This window comes from Dipodomys merriami, unplaced genomic scaffold, assembly GCF_024711535.1.
Source record: "Dipodomys merriami isolate MVZ:Mamm:240054 unplaced genomic scaffold, mDipMer1.0.p SCAF_37, whole genome shotgun sequence".
Lineage (NCBI taxonomy): Eukaryota > Metazoa > Chordata > Mammalia > Rodentia > Heteromyidae > Dipodomys > Dipodomys merriami.
The window spans coordinates 13,688,116-13,704,884 of record NW_027205270.1 but is presented as its reverse complement, the minus strand read 5'-3'; the positions used below and the strand labels follow the sequence as shown (position 1 = coordinate 13,704,884).

Genomic DNA, 16,769 nt, shown 5'->3' with positions numbered 1-16,769 from the left:
TGTGAATATTGGTTTTTCCCATATTCATACTCAAAAAGACAGTTTAGATGTGTTCTATATAAATTACTCTAAATAAAAGCTTACCATTCTAAATGTAAAACCCTAAAAGGCTTCCTGTATAACCTCTTGGTCTATGAACTAAGAGTTATTATCTACATGCCTCCTGAAGATATAGACATGCTTCCATTTCCTCTACAGAAAGTTCCATTCAGGACTGGCTAAAGACAAGACTCTGAGTAAACTTGGGTTTTAAATTTTAACTTGCAATTTTGGTATGGGAACTAGAAAGGAAATGTTACCAGGGCTTCTAAAGAAAAAGAGTAAAAGGGCTGAGAAGGTGGCTCAGTGGTAGAGTGCTTGCCTTGCATGGCTGAGGCCCTGGGTTCGATTCCTCAGCACCACATAAGCAAAAAGAAAAAAGCCAGAAATGGCCCTGTGGTAGAGTGGTAGAGTGCTAGCCTTGAGCTGAAGAGATGAGGGACAGTGCCCAGGCCCAGAATTCAGGCCCCACAACCGGACCCCCCCCCCCAAAAAAAAAAGAAAAGAAAAAGAGTAAAGGTAGAGATATCACAGGAAAAAGTAATTGCTGTGTTAACTCAATACAGAATGGAATCCAGCCATAGCCAAGACCCTAAAAGAAATAGTTCACAGAAAATAGAAGACACCTTTCCTCTGAGTTCTAATGCAGCTGAGAGAAGTAGATTAGGCAAAAAGACAAGACAAGACAAGACAAGACTAGAACGAACAACAACAAAAAACCCAGGCAGGTGCCAATCTTACACCTGTAATCCTAGCTACTCAGGAGGCTGAAATCTGAGGTTCCAGGTTCCAAGCCTACTTGGGAAGAAAAGTCTGTGAAACTCTTATCTCCAATTATCCACCAGAAAACCTCAAGTGGCTCAAGATGGTAGAGAACTAGCTTTGAGCAGAAATGCTCAGGGCAACACCCAGGCCCTTGGCCTCCCTCCCTCCCCCCCCCGCCAAAAATAACCCCAAACTACTTCTGGGGAAACCAGCTGAGACATATGAGAAAGTCCAGTTTTAGAGAAAATTTGAAGCAAGATTCCACATGGAAGTAAGTTTTATATGAAATGAGTATTAGTAATTACCTTAGAGATGGCCTAATCTTTCCTTTCCTTTTTTTTTCTCAGTCATAGGACTTCAACCCTGGGTTTGGGCGCTGTCCCTGTGCTCTTCAGCTCAAGGGGAGCGCTCTACCACTTGAGCCACAGTGCCACTTCTGGTTTTCTAGTGGTTTATTGGAGATAGTCTCACCACCTTTCTTGCCCGGGCTGGCTTTGAACTGTGATCCTCAGATCTCAGCCTCCTGAGTAGCTAGGATTATAGGCTTTCCTCTTTGTCTTAAAGCAGGACTTCATCTCGTGGTAAAATGCTAAACTATGCTGTCAGTCCTTGATTTCTTATTAAATCATTTTTATTCAGTTAAGAGTGAAAGAAAGGATAAAGAAATCAGAACAAATATATTAGTTCAGAGAGGAATTTTAACTACTAATATTAAAAGACACCATTTTCTGGGTTGTAGGCATGACTTAGGTGGTAGAACAATAGCCAATGAGTAAAAGTCTCAGATACCAAGTTCAAGTCCTGATCATGTACAAAAAAAAAACCCAGACATCATTTTCAATAGGTAGGCCAGATTTCCACAGATTACAGTTAGAGTCTAAACTGTATGTTTTCCAATCCCCTTTAAAGAGGCAGTATCTAGTGATACACGTTGAACTGCCTAAATGTAGTGTTTTTAGTGATACATCAGGTTGAACTGCCTAAATGTACTAATTTTGGTGAGGAGAAAAACATTGATTCTATCAGTAAGTCTCTCGATTCAGAGTAGAGCCCACTTTGAGAAGCTACTCATATAATATGGAACAGAAAAAAGAAGACAGCTGTTTGACACTAACTGGCTTTTGCTTCCTAGCTCCAGGTAGAGCAAGAGAACAGAACCCTCTTGAATCAAGTCTTTCTGTACCAGCACAGACTCTGATGGGTCTCCAATTGTACTTTCATTCCTTAGCCAGTCATCACAGATGGCAGGATATGCTAGTCCCACATGTATGACTATGTTTTTCCTTTAAAATGATGGAAATCATGTAAAGCTAGGGAATGACTGCACATACTAAGACAAAGTTGGACTCTCGAACTCATTTGTATACCAGTCAAGTTTTTATCTTTTTGACTATTATTTCATATAAACTGATTTATGAGAAAATTAAAATGATTGAGAAATCTCATTTGTGAAAACAATCACTAGCTAATTTGAAGGCTGATGACTTAAAAAAATATAAAGAAATAGAAGTAATACTCGGTTATGAATACTCATTTTCTTTGGGAGAAACTCCTAAGGAACAATATGATTAATCATCTGATTCAGTTTATTTTATGCAAACTGAATAGCTATGTAAGGTAACAAGCCTCAAGAATGAAGATTCTGGGCTACAAGAACCTCTAGGCAAAGAAAGCTCGGCTTTCTATTCTTCCAACTAGTATGTAGTATAGCACAGACTAAAAAACACTCTAGTCAAATCCAATTTGTCCTTAAGTTTCAGCTAGTTTGGATATGCTCCTTTAGTAATCCAACAGAATGAGGTTTTGATTTTTGGTGGAGATTCCATTCCATTGTTTTTCACTTTAAAAAATTTCAAGCCCTGTGTCGGTGGCTCACACCTGTAATCCTAGCTACTCAGGAGACAGAGATCTGAGGATCATGGTTCAAAGTCAGCCCAGGCAGGAAAGTCTGTGAGACTCTTATCTCCAATAAACCACTAGAAAACTGGAAGTGGCGCTGTGGCTCAAGCAGTAAAGCGCTCGCCTTGAGCTGAAGAGCACAGGGACAGCGCCCAAGCCCAGAGTTCAAGCCCCACAATCAACAAAAATAAAAATAAAATAAAATAAAAAACTTCAAATCCAACCTGATTTTGCCACACAGCTGACACAATTCAGTTAACAAACAGTATCTTTCAACTGTAGCAGTTCTAAACCTGTATGACAAGCCAGGGCCATTCATCCTTCTTATTCTAGTAAGAGCTTCTAACAACTACAATCAGTATAATGCATCCTTTAAATAAAATGTATAGGTTGATTAACCCTTAGCCAAAATGCTTAGCATAAGAAACGTTGCAAATTTCTGACTTTGTATTAGATTGGGGTTATTATATATAAGGCATTATTTATTACATATACTGAGACCCAAATCTAAATACAAAATTCAACTATTATCATATGCATTTTAAAGACACAGCCTTTAAGGTTATTTCACACAATTTTTTTAGCATTACAACATTCTGACTACAAGCTACCAGGTAAGGTCAGGTGCAGAAGTTCATACTAGTTGTGAATGTGTGGGGCCCTGGAAAGAAACTATAGAGGATTTTACACTTTTGAATTAAGGTTGCTCAACAGGCAGTATGAAATATAATGTAGCAACTTCTTTAGAAGAAAATGGTTAGGAGGTTTAAATAGTTGAGTATAGCAAGATATCCCCTTAAGGAAGACTTGGCTTGGTTCTGCAGCTATTTCCTCAACATCACTAACCAAAGGTCCCCTTTTTCAGTGTTAAAGATGCAGATTCTTTTTACTGAGATATGAACTCCAGTTCAAAGTTCTCCTTGCCAGGCAAGGAGGCATTCAGTTGACCACCTTGCTCAGCTGGTACTCTACCATTTGAGCCACACCCCTTGCCCCCCTCTTCTCGTTTTTCTTAGAAGATTTACAATCTGAGCTGGGCGCCAGTGGCTCACACCTATAACCCTAGCTACTCAAGAGGCTGAGATCTGAGGATCACAATTCAAAGCCATCCCCCGGCAGGAAAGTCCATGAGACTCATCTCCAATTAATCATGGAAAAAGCAGAAGTAGCACCTTGGTTCAAGTGGTGGAGCACTAGCCTTGAGCAAAAAGGATTTCAGGGATAGCGCCCACACCCAGAGTTTGAGCCTGAGGACCATCAAACAAACAAACCCCTTTACCAGATCTGAGCTACTTGTGTAAACATGAGGTGCCATCTCCTCCAACATGGATGTTACAAAGAGACAGTGACAACTATAATGCAATCACCAGATCACTTCTGATTGTTTCAAAACATTTTCTTATAATGAACAATTAGAAACCTGGTTACCCACCTCACAAGAACCAAATCAAAAAGCAAATGCATATGCTGGAATCCTGTCAAACTTTAAAAAGTTAGTAGGCACTGTACAAATTCATAAGACATTATTTGTATAATACAACTTCTTTGAATTTCCTTCTACAGTCGTTTTCATATGTTCAATCACAAGATAAGAAATGTTAGCCAGGCATTACTGGCTCATGCTTATAATCCTAACGACTCAGGAGGCTGCAGTTGTGAAGGATCATGGCTCAAAGCAAGCCCAGGCAGAAAGCATAGCTCAAGTGGTAAAGCAGCAGCAGCAAGAAGGGCAAGCTGATGCAAAGTCCTGAGTTCCAATTCCAATGTCACACACACAATAAAACCTGTTGCGTGTATATCTTACCAATAAAGGTATTTAGAAACACTTACCATTCTGAAATTTATTGTTACTTCTTGTACAACAGCTTTCATTATCTACTTTTACTGATGTTTCCTTTAAGTTTTGTGACCGGCAACCTAAAGTTGAAGGTGCTATCTTTTTTTCTGCACAGCAATTAGGGCCATCACTCTTAACACCTGCTTTCAATTCTGGCTTATTTGAAAGGCCATCTGATGTGGAAGGTGCATGTTGTAGGTGCTTCTGAAGTTCCGGAGTACTGGCAATTTCCAACTCAGCTTTAGAAGAAGCCTTTGGAGGTAAGCATTCCTTAGGAAGGCCAGTCAATGGACGTGGAAGAGATTCCAATCTGTTCTCCCAATCAGAGTTTGTCTTAGGCTGAATAAAGCTACCTTTGGGCTCACTCAGAATTTTCGGCTCTGCAGTTTCAACCTGAGAAGACTTTGAAGAGAGCAATCCTGATTTGCAGATGACATCTGGTTTTGTTCTCAGTATCTCGGGCTTCGTATTGAGACACGAAGAAAGTTCTCCTGGTAAACTCTGCTTATGACATCTGAAAAACGTAAGGGAAAAACAGTATCTAAGTCTCATTTCTCTCTTATCGTCCAAAAGTAATTTGTTTCACTCTCCTTAAAGATAAAGCTTTAAGCCAGGCGCTGGGCTAATGCCTGTACTCCTAGCTACTCAGGGGCCAAGATCTGAGGATCGTGGTTCAAAGCCAGCCCAGGCAGGAAAAGTCCATGACACTCTTTCTCCCCAATTAACCACCAGACAACCAGAAGTGGAGCCATGACTCCAAGTGGTAGAGTGCTAACCTTGAGCAAGAGCTCAGGGACAGTACCTAGGCCCCTAGTACAAGCCCCACGACCAACCAAAAAAAAAAAAGAAGCCAGGTGCCCGAGGCTTATGCCTGTAATCCTAGCTACTCAGGAGGCTGAGATGTGAGGATCGCAGTTCAAAGCCAGCCTGGGCAAGAAAGTCCGTGAAACTCTTATCTCCAATAAACCAGAAAACCGGAAGTGGCACTGTAGCTCAAGAGGTAAAGTGCTAGCCTTGAGCTGAAGAGCTGAGGGACAGTGCTCAGGCCCAGAGTTCAAGCCCCACGACCGACAAAAAAAAAAGAAAAGAAAAGAAAAGAAAAAAGTTTTGGCAAGAACTTCTTTTAATGAGGAAGAGAGGGAAGGGGAAACAGAGACAGACAGACGAAGAGGAAGAGAGCCAGAGACAGAGAGAGAAAAGTACTTCCTTCTCATGTAGTAATAGCAGTTAGACTCCTTAGACTCAACCAGCATGAAAGAGAAAACTGCTTATGATAAAAAATGTAGGGTAAGCTGGGCGTTGGTGGCTCATGCCTGCAATCCTAGCTACACAGGAGGCTGAAATCTGAGGATCACCGTTCAAAGCCAGCCTGAGCAGGAAAGTCCGTGAGACTCTTATCTCCAATAAACCACTAGAAAAGCACAAGTGGCGCTATGGCTCAAGTGGTAGAGCGCTTGAGTTGAGCTGAAGAACAGAGATAGTGCCCAAGCCCAGAGTTCAAGCCCCACTATCAACAAAAAAAAAAGTAGGATAATCTCTGCAAACTGGAGTCAACACTCAGTTTAGCCAATGGCTCTGCACAAGTATGTGAACACTCAAAAAAGGGCATCTTTAACTCTAATTCAGGTTTTCATAAAGCCTCAACTGCTTTGCCTGTTCTTACAGCATAAGGAACCTTGGCTTTCCCACAAAAATAAACAATGTTATATGAAACAAAAAAATATACACTCAGCAATCAAGAAGCACATTGGTTTCAAAATGTCAAAATTAAAAGTCTAGGCTAATCATCCTAAGTTTCTTTTTTTTTTTTTTTTGCTGAATTTACTTTTCTTATATACCAAAAATTAGATTTTAAAAAACATAACTAGCATTCTTGCTCTTACCAAGCCTTGTTCAATCTCATGTTAGGAAAACATGTCAAGATGTATGTGTATTAAAATTTTGAGCTGATTACTGATGGCTCATGCCTGTAATCCTAGCTACTCACAAGGCTGGTATCAAAGGATTAAGGGTTGAAGCCAGTCCAGATAGGAAATACAGTGAGACTCTTATCTTCAATAAACTACTCAGAAAAAGCCAGAAGTGACTCTGTGGCTCAAGTGGTAGAGGGCTAGCCTTGAGCTAAAAGGAGCTCAGTGACAGTGCCCCAACCCAGAGTTCAAGCTCCATGACTGGCAGAAAAAAAAAACAAATCAAAACAAACTCTACAAATCAGCAGCAGCAAAAACCTTGTCCTTGGGGCTGGGAAGGTGACTCAGTGTTAGAGTGCTTGCCTTGCATGCCTGAGGTCCTGGGTTCGATTCCTCAGCACCACATAAGCAAAAAGAAAAAAGCCGAAAGTGGTGCTGTGGCTCAAGTGGTAGAGCGCTAGCCTTGAGCTGAAGAGCTGAGAGACAGCGCCCAGGCCCAGAGTTCAGGCCCCATGACTGGACCAAAAAAAAACCTTGTCCTTTTATGAATAACATACAACAAGGAGTGCAGGGCTCAAAGCAAGTAGAAGAACTTGTACACAGAGTATTTCTTCTCACATCTTATTAGGGATATATACAGAAAAACTTTTTTTTCTCTATAATTCATCCTAAAGCTTTTAATTCTATTACATTTCTTTTTACCTATTCTAACCCAGAATTTCATCCACAGAATTTCTTAAACATTCAGATTAACAATCTCTGCTTGGATATTAATAAACAGTCCTACTGTTCTCTCTTCTCTCGTCCACATCTGGACACTGTGTCCACTGTCACTATCCTCCACACTCCCTCACAGACTGCCCACGTTTTTCCTAGGGAACCACCGTGCTCAGCTCTCCAAACCCACATCTGATTCACCCCTCCATTAAGAGGTTCTTCCCTTTCTCAAACTTCAAAACTTCGTTAAACTTCCCATTTCTTGTTTTCACACCACCTGCAATAAGAGTACTTATTGCTTCTTTTATTCCTACAATCTCCTCTACTGCCACACTTCCTACCTGTACTTGGAGAGCCATCTCATCTATCAACCCTCTCTGTTGCCACTCTCCCTCTTCCCCCAATCGCACACCTATCTCAGTCTCCCTTTTCCTGAAACACTGACAACTAGGCTCCAAATTTTAAGAGTACTCAACAGTTCAGTCACTCCTCAGAGCAACAGCCAGTCAAAAAAGCATGTGCCCTTCACTTCTATCCTGTTTTCTACGTTGCTCTTTCCATGTCTTCCATGATTTTATCTCTAAAGGTACCTGATCTGTCTCTCCTCTTAGGAACGCCTACAAAAACAACCACTACCACCACCTCCCTGGCCATTCTGAAATAGAGACAATGAGCCAAGAGTAAAATGCATTTCATTATGATGATTTACTACGCTGATTGTGATGATTATGGATTAAGAAGCAAGACTCACCCTTGAGGAATTTTTGCTCCTAGGTTAGGAGGTGAGTTGGCAGCCTGGGGAGTGCTGTGCTGCCTTGGGTCCTTACTAGGTGGAGTTGCTGCAGTGCAGCCAAGCAGGATCTCCTTAAACACTGGTGTAGGCACAGACTGTACAGGACACACATTAGGAGAGGCCTAAAAGATAGCAAACCAACAGACATTAAAAGCAAAGTCCCTTGTTGGGAAATTATACAGTGCTAATGAAATTCAAGATCATGTCCTTGATTTACTACTACACAAGCATCATATAAAGACTAGCATCATTAAGCAAGCGATAAATCTTATAAAATTAAGGACTCATATATTGAAGTTTAGAAATAATTCACTCTACTTTTTCACAAAATGTAAAATGTTTCTAATCAAAGATCACAAGTTGATCTTTTTATAGACCCATCATTATGCTGGGAAGAACATAAGACATGGGACAATTACTCTAATAATGCAATGCACAGACGTGAACTTGTTAGGGACAGTTTCAATGGTGGCAGCTTCACATGCATTCATTCTGACATAGCTTGATTACCCAGCACGCACTTACTGCGTAGACTGGCAGGCGACCAGACCAGATAGGACTCTTGTAGGCAGTGATACCTACTGTGTACCACAGTAAGCGTTTGCAATGCAATAAAGATTAAGGACACGGCTCCTGCTCTTGCATGCCTCACCAAGTCATAAGGGTCATCCCACACTGTAAAAATATTAAGTCATGACAGGACTATGGGACAAAGATGAACATCTTTCTCTTCCCTTTTCAAAAAAATTAAGTATCAGATCCACTTCTTTACCAGTTCATACTCTCCACAAAAGTAAAACTTTCCACCATGAAGAAAGAGTTGATCTCTTCTACATAGCTGAGCATGTGGAATCAATCTACCTATCTTTATCGGACTCTTCACAAATGCTTAAGATAATATACCTTGCTTAGGCATTTCACCTCACAACTGACCTTTGCAAATCTAAACTGAAAAGAATCATCAGTTTTCCCATCTTTAAGTAATTAACTTCAAAAATGTTACATAGAAATTTTCATAGAAAATTTACATAGAAAGTTACATAGGAAGTTTTTAAAACCTGACAATTTGGAATATAGTTTTACATGTTGGTCCTTTTTTAAAATTTTTTTTTTTTTTGTCCATTGTGGGGCTTGAACTCTGGGCCCGAGGGCTGTCCCTCAGCTCTTCAGCTCTTCTACCACATGAGCTACAGCGCCACTTCTGGTTTTCTGGTGGCTTATTGCAGATAGGAGTTTCACACTTTCCTGCCCGGGCTGACTTTGAACCACAATCCTCAGATCTCAGCCTCCAAAGTATCTAGGATTACAGGCGTGAGCCACCGGTGTCCAGCTCCTTTTTGCTTTTCAATTAGAATCTCATACTCTGTCAAGGCTGGCCTTCCACTGTGGTCCTCTTGTCTCTTCCACCTCCTGGGTAGTTCAGACCATAGGTATGCTCAACTTTTGAGATAGGGGCTTGATATCCAGGCTGGCAAGTCCTCCTGTCTCCATCTCTTAACTGGGAATACAGTTAGGTTCTACAATGTCCAGTAATAAAACTATTTTTTATACTGATCTGATCAAACATTGTACTTTTTTTGTTAATCTAATTTTGGTTAAATAATACTTTAGTGTTTTCTTTAGAAGGCCTATTTTTTTATATACTTTTGTTTAGTTGTTTACACAGGAGGTGGGGGGGGGGTTGCTATACCCTGGATTCATCAACTTTACCTGAGTTGGCTTCCTAATCCTTTAAAAGAAACTAAAAAATCCCTTTAATAATACTAGTTTACATTCCTCAGGTGACAATTGCCTGAGGTTAGTGTACCCACGTTTAACTGCCAAATCATTACAAAAATGCTTAAAAAATTAAGGTTTCCTTTTAACAAGCAACTTTCTTCCCACCCCTTCTCAACTTTGAATGTTTAGAGTTGATGCACAAATATTTTTCCTTACATTATTCTCTGGAGAGAAACATATCTACACAATTTAGATCACAGCTGGGCCCTTTTCAGGCAGCTGAGATCTGAGGATCACGGTTCAAAGATAGCCCGGGCAGGAAAGTCCATGAGACTCTTATCTCCAATAAAACCACTAGAGAATCAAAGTGGTGCCGGGCACTGGTGGTTCACGCCTGTAATCCTAGCTCCTCAGGAGGCTGAGATCTGAGGGTCTCGGTTCAAAGCCAGCCCAGGCAGGAAAGACCATGAGACTCCTATCTCCAATAAACCACCAGAAAACCTGAAGTGGCACTGTAGCTCAAGTGGTAGAGCACTAGCCTTGATCTGAAGAGCTGAGGGATAGTGCCAAGGCCCAGAGTTCAAGCCCCATGACCGACCAAAAAAAAAAAGAAAGAAAGAAAGAAAATCAAAGTGGTGCTGTGGCTCAAGCTGAAGAGCGCAGGGACAGCGCCCAAGCCCAGAGTTCAAGCACCATGACCAACAAAAAAAAATTAGATCACAACCTATGTATAAATGTTTACTCTCTACAATGTCCATGAAGCTGCTCAAACAAATCTCTGCATCTCATATTTCACATACAAAATACATCAATAAATTCTGCTTCCATTTTCAAAGTATACATTCTTTGAAGTGTTCATGTCTCTCCATACCACCCAATCACCATCTTTCTCCTAGATGACAGATCTAGTCCTCTGCTTCATATCCAAAATATATTCTACGACAGAGCAACCTTTATAAAACATTAATCAATTTAGACCACGGCATTCCACTGACTACTAGAATCCTATTTGGCCCCCATTCTGCCACATCTCTCCTCTAATCCTCCTCCTCTCCCCTGGACTTATAGTATACCAACTACATTGGCTTCAAATCACAGTACACACCAACTACACTGATTGGCCGCCTCTCCTGAAACAAGGTTGAACTTTCTAGAATGGCCTTTGTACCTTGCTGTTCCCTCTTCCTGAACAGTTTTCACAGCTGGTTCAACCCACTTACTCTCAAGTTTGCTAACTTGGTTCCAAAGCAAGCCACTTCCTTACCCTCATTTTCCTATATTTACATGTTTCACAGCATTTGCCACACTATGAAAGTATCTTTTTATACTTTCAGTCTCCTTACAATGCAATGCAGACATCCTGATCCTGAGTCCACTACCTGAATTCATCATTCAGATATATGGCAGATGTTCAATAAACAAAACTAGTGAAGCCAGGATTGGTAGCTTACAGCTGTAATTCTAGCTACTCAAGAGGCTGAGATCTGAGGTTCATGATTTGAAGCCATCCCAGGCAGAAAAGTCCCTGAGACTCTTACCTTCAACTAACCACCAAAAAGCCAGAAGTAGAGCTATGGCTCAAGTGGTAGAACACTAGCCTTGAGCAAAAAAGCTCAAGGATAGCACCCAAGCCTTAAGTTCAAGCCCCAAGACTCGTGCACGTGCACACAGGCACACAGGCGCGCGCGCACACACGCGCGCACACACACACACACACACACACACACACGCATGCACGCACGCACGCACAGATCTAATGAAAGAGTGCATGGATGCAGTTTGTACTTCATATTGTTGGGTAGCTATAAATAAGTCATTTATTAATCCAGTCACCTGAAGACACAAGCAGTAGTAAATCAACACTGTAGATCACTGTCACCCACATACAAAACATTCAGTAAATATTCATTAGAAGGAGAAATGGAGGAAGGAAAGTTTTGGGGGAATAGTGACACCACAGTGGGCAAGAACAACGAATCCTTATGTTCCCTTGTTTGAGTTCAGTCTCTTGACACTTGGTAACCTATTACTGACTTCTCTAAAGAATAATTAAGCATACGTCACAGGGCTGTGTTCTGTAACAGTGCTTGATGCATATTAAAATTTTAAGGAACTAGCTATTCTCTCATTCTCATGTTTTTCTTTTTTCATGGTATGGGGTTTAAACTAGGGCTCTGCAGTTGCTAGGCAGCGCTCTACCACTTGAGCCACATCTTCAGCCCTAAAAACCAGCTATTTTTAAAAGAAAAATAGCACAAAAGCTGTTATGTCACCACGTGATACCTAGTCTAACTTAAGAGTGCTTTTGTTTAAGTGTCCTACAACATTCCTAAGATTTAGTTCAACAGGAACAGGACTCCTGATTCCCAAACCCATCTTGAAGGGTGTATACTTCTGTACTGTCCTGTGACCAGACAAGGGCAAAATTTCTTCTTACCTGTAGAGTTTCCCTGAAGGTCTTCTATACCAGTCATGGCAATAGTTCCTCCCTGCCAGCAGATGGAGATAATATAATTGAGTGTATGACAGTTTTCTAAAAAGGTCACTGCTGGCTCACACTCCTCAGCAGACTCTTCCCAATTAAGCAAGCAATGTCATAACTCTGAGAAATAGTCTGCTAGGCAGAGAAGACCTTCAAGGAGCCAGATTCACTGGCAAACAAGATTGGCTGTTAACCTCAAGAGTCTTGCCTCCCTATTCCCAAACTCCTACAAGTCCACTTTAAAGCTAAACCTTGTGCCAGCCCAACATGTCTGGGTCCACACACACAGAGAATGGTGCCAAATGTGTTACTATACTCACCTTTCACTTATATATACACTAACTGTTTTTCTTCCCCCACACCACATATCCCTGGTACCTTCCTTTACCTCTTCAGTCCTCTTGAAATCTACGCCAGGCCAGTGTTGCCACAACTTGCCTGACTACAAGAATCACCCAGACTGAAAAAGAATGCTAATAGGGAAAATATTCACAAGGGATCGAGGCTAAAACAAAAAAAGAACCAGGCCTCCATAATATAAAAGAGAGGAGAAAAATATTGCAAGATCTGAACAGAGTCTCTGAGATGTACAATTTCTTTTCTTTTTGCATTTTCCCAGAGTAACCAAAAATTAGGAAATAATACAAAGTGAGACTTGTAAAACTTTTAATAGCCAGATAAAAATCCATCACTTCCAATTTCTTTTAAAATAGAACATGAAATCCCAGTTCTCAATTTCAATGCAGAGTTATGGAATTAATATCCAGGCCCAAGTTTAGGCTTATTTTTCTAATGGCAAACAATCTGTCAATTCAATAGCACACAAACTTATTAACATGCTGAGATAGATTTGAAAAAAAACATGCTCCCTCAACTCAAGAGTCAGACAGAGATCACTTATGTATGTATCAGAGTTCACAAGCACCTCCTTAAAGGGTATAGAAATGTACCTGGCTCCATAACGTTTCCCATCATTGATCACTTCAACACTGAAGAAAGAATTGGCACCTTCCCCCAAGACCTTAGTTCTGTCAGTATCTCAGGTTGGTTCCTCTGCTACACAAACAAGTATGCCATTCCTATTTCCTGACCCCTTCAATGTCATACAATCTCCTTTTCATCACACCAAGTATATACATTGATGCATCTTCCACAACAGGAAAACACTTGACCAAACTGGCCTTTCCTGGCCTCTACCCTCTAGATTGGTAACAGTTTATCTACTATCAAAATTTACCTACTTTCTCAGTTTCTAACAACAATGGATTACCCAGAAGCCTCTTCTGTGGGCCTGAGTATGAAATCACTTGTTCAACATTCTTTTACAGTCTTTAATGCTACTTCCCTGGAGCTTCATTCTCAGTTTCCTTCTAAACAGCTATCCCTATTCCTACAAACTCAGTACTTTTCTAACTAGAAGACTACTCAACACAGTAAATGATCGCCTGACCATATGACTCTGAGCTTTCAAAACAAATTATTGTGTTCTATGAGCAGACGTTGCATTTGGTCTATTCTTCTATCAAGCCAAATTAAAAGTGTTTCCTTCTGTAAATAGCTCTCCATCCTTTTAGCTCACTGCCTCGCTTCAGACTCTTATGATGGGTAATCCCACTAACCTGTGTTCTTGCTTAACACCTCCTTCCATCATCCATTATCTGTAAAGCTAAAATCTCCTGAATTAAGTCTATAAACACTCCTCAATACCTGTCTCCAACAGCAACTCAGACTCCGTGTGTCTCTTTTCATATATCTCCTATACACACTGACAATTATACTCAATAAATGGGACATGTTCCCAAGGTGCTTGCTGCACGGTTCCTGCTCAGAGCATACCCTCACCAGGGTGTCTTCCTCTCTAGACTATAGGTTCTTTGAAACAAATTCTAGATAACTTCTTAGTCCTCAGGATCAAATATACAGCATATAGTAAGTGCCAATTTTTTCTGGTTTCTTGGATGGATATGTTTGAAATTATCATGCACATTAAGGCAAAAATAGGAGAAAATAATGCTAATTTCCATAATAACCTCTTCATTCTTTCCTGAACAACCTGAGCCTTCACCTAAGAAAGAGGTCAACCCTATGGCCCTGAAAGGGAAGACAGAGGCTCTAAACACTATGGTTAATTCCTCCTCAGTGAAGAGTCAAAGTTCCTGTTGCCTATACAAACAAAAGGCTCAGCCAGCCTAGCTACACAGACCTTTGTGTAGCACAGTGCTTGCTTTGGTTCTAGTCAATGCTGTGGTCTTTCCTGGCCTTGATCTAGAACCTACATCTTGTTTCTTGCCCTGCACTCCCAGACCTTTGGGTTCCACCTCAAATGCTATCATATCAATATCATGGCCAACTTTAAAATTCTAAACTCCAATCATGAGCAGAGCTTTGTAAAGAGTATTGCAGTACTCTTCCTAGCAATTTTGGATTCCTACATTTAAAAATTGCTTGTAATATATTATGCCTTATGACAGAAGGACAAACTGAAGTTTCCTGATCCAAATATAGTTAACTATTTCAGAAGAAAATTAAACCCAGCAACAGAATCCATATGGTGTCCAGAGAAGCCTACATTTTTCTTAGCCAAAGGTATACCTAATCATAAATGATCAAGAGGATAAGGGTCCTATTTCACAATTCTAAGATTCTTCCCCTCTTCTCATGCCAGGCATTCTTAACACACACAACTTAATTTACATTCAAAACCCCCCACATGGTGAAACTGTCACATCTGGGAATTTCCATTAAATGCCACAAAATGCACTTTTACCAAAAAAAAAAAGAAAAAAAAAGGAAACTAGACTTATATTATCTCCATCTGCTTGAGTGTAGAAATTATGGCCAAGATCTGGAACTTACAATAAAAAACTGACAGGACAGCACAGAAGCGTAGAACAAACAGCTATGCAACTACTCCAAAGACTGGCCATGCAATTTTAAAGAAAGCTTCAACAAGTTCAAAAATAGATCACGGTTACCTCAGAGCAAGACTTTACTTGTTTGGAAACCAAGGTTCCATTATTCTCAGAAGACTTGCGTTTGACACCTCCAATTCTTGTAGAATTACCTATAATATATATAAAGAGTTAAGCTGGCTTCCCTGTTCCACTAAATGTGAGGGGAAAGGAGAAGATATAGAAACATTTTATTCAAAAACGCATCTTACCACATGACACAAAGTTATCATGAACAACTTCAACATGAATCAGTGCTGGATCAACAATTTTCAGTGCTGGAATCTTAAAAATGAAAGCGACATTGGAAAATTAAATAGGAATATGTTAAAAATTAGTTCTAGTATCCTAACAATAGGGTACTTTACAATATCCTTTAAAACAGTTTTATTAACTTGAGGATTAAGCTAGGAACTCCTGACTGCCACCCCTGCCTCCTACCTCCCAGTTCATAATCATTTCTACTTTTTTGCGTTAACATTTTATAAAGTAAGGGTTTAATACCCAGAAGGTCACATATCTCTTAGATAGTTATGCTGCCCAGTAAATGATCTTAATTCAAGTTACTGTCTTTACCTCCTCACAGTTGACTTGAAGAGTTTTAGATGCTGGGTTGCCATTTACAACAGTTGCTGAAAACCACTGAGTAGATGGATCCAAGCTATAGATTTTTACTTCTGAACCAACCAAGTTCTTATCACCTAAAAAAGAAAAAAGTTCTTAGAGCCATTTATTTGCATTATTTCCCACAAGCATCGTAATGGAAGACAATCTATTTCCAAATCTTTTTTAATGCAGTAGACAAAAGTGAACATTAAAATCTTTTTTTATATAAAAAGTTTAATATAAGACAGACATTTCTGGGGCTGGGAAGGTGGCTCAGTGGTAGAGTGCTTGCCTTGTATACATGAGGCCGAGTTCGATACCTCAGCATCACATAAGCAGAAAAAGCCAGAAGAAGCACTGTGGCTCAAGTGGTAGAGAACTAGCCTTTACCTGAAGAGCTGAGGGACAGCGCCCAGGCCCAGAGTACAGGCCCCGGGACCGACAGGAAAAAAAAAAAAAAAAAGACAGATATTTCCCAGCCAGGCACTGGTGGCTCATGCCTTTTGTCTTAGCTACTCAGGAGGCTGAGATCTGAGGACTGGAGTTCAAAGCCTGCTAGACTCTTAACTCCAATTAGCCACCAGACAACGTAAGTGGCACTCTGGCTAAAAGTGATAGAGCACTAATTTTGAGCAAAGCAGCTCAGGGATAGTTCAAACCCCACAGCTGACAAAAAAAAAACAACAACAAAAAAAAACATGGGCTGGGAAGGTGGCTCAGTGGTAGAGCGCGTGCCTTGCATGCCTGAGGCCCTGGGTAGGATTCCTCAGCACCACATAAGCAAAAAGAAAAAAGCCGGAAGTGGCACTGTGGCTCAAGTGGTAGAGTGCTAGCCTTGAGCTGAAGAGCTGAGGGACAGCGCCCAGGCCCAGAGTTCAGGCCGCAGGACCGGACCCAAAAAAAAAACAAAAACAAAAAAAAAAAAAAACCAAAAAACAGACATTTCTGCCAAGTTAGTAGAAACTGTAAACTTTTTTTAAATCTCCATTTCCTACAGATTTAACTTATAATAGCAATACATTTATTCTAGCATGTTGTATCAGACCAAGAA

At 40.5% G+C, this 16,769-nt stretch overlaps 1 protein-coding gene across 3 annotated transcripts in view; it reads right to left on the bottom strand.

Annotated features, from left to right (window-relative positions):
* Window positions 1-16,769, bottom strand: part of LOC138804711 (lysine-specific demethylase 3A) — a 53,092-nt gene that overhangs the window by 23,126 nt on the left and 13,197 nt on the right. For all 3 annotated transcript variants that reach the window (XM_069989170.1, XM_069989168.1, XM_069989167.1), the window contains exons 6-10: window positions 15,689-15,813; window positions 15,325-15,397; window positions 15,137-15,225; window positions 7,919-8,082; window positions 4,534-5,054 (exon numbers count right to left, since the gene is read on the bottom strand). In XM_069989170.1, coding sequence (XP_069845271.1) covers window positions 4,534-5,054; window positions 7,919-8,082; window positions 15,137-15,225; window positions 15,325-15,397; window positions 15,689-15,813 — 972 coding nt within the window. The remainder of the gene's footprint in view (window positions 1-4,533; window positions 5,055-7,918; window positions 8,083-15,136; window positions 15,226-15,324; window positions 15,398-15,688; window positions 15,814-16,769) is intronic.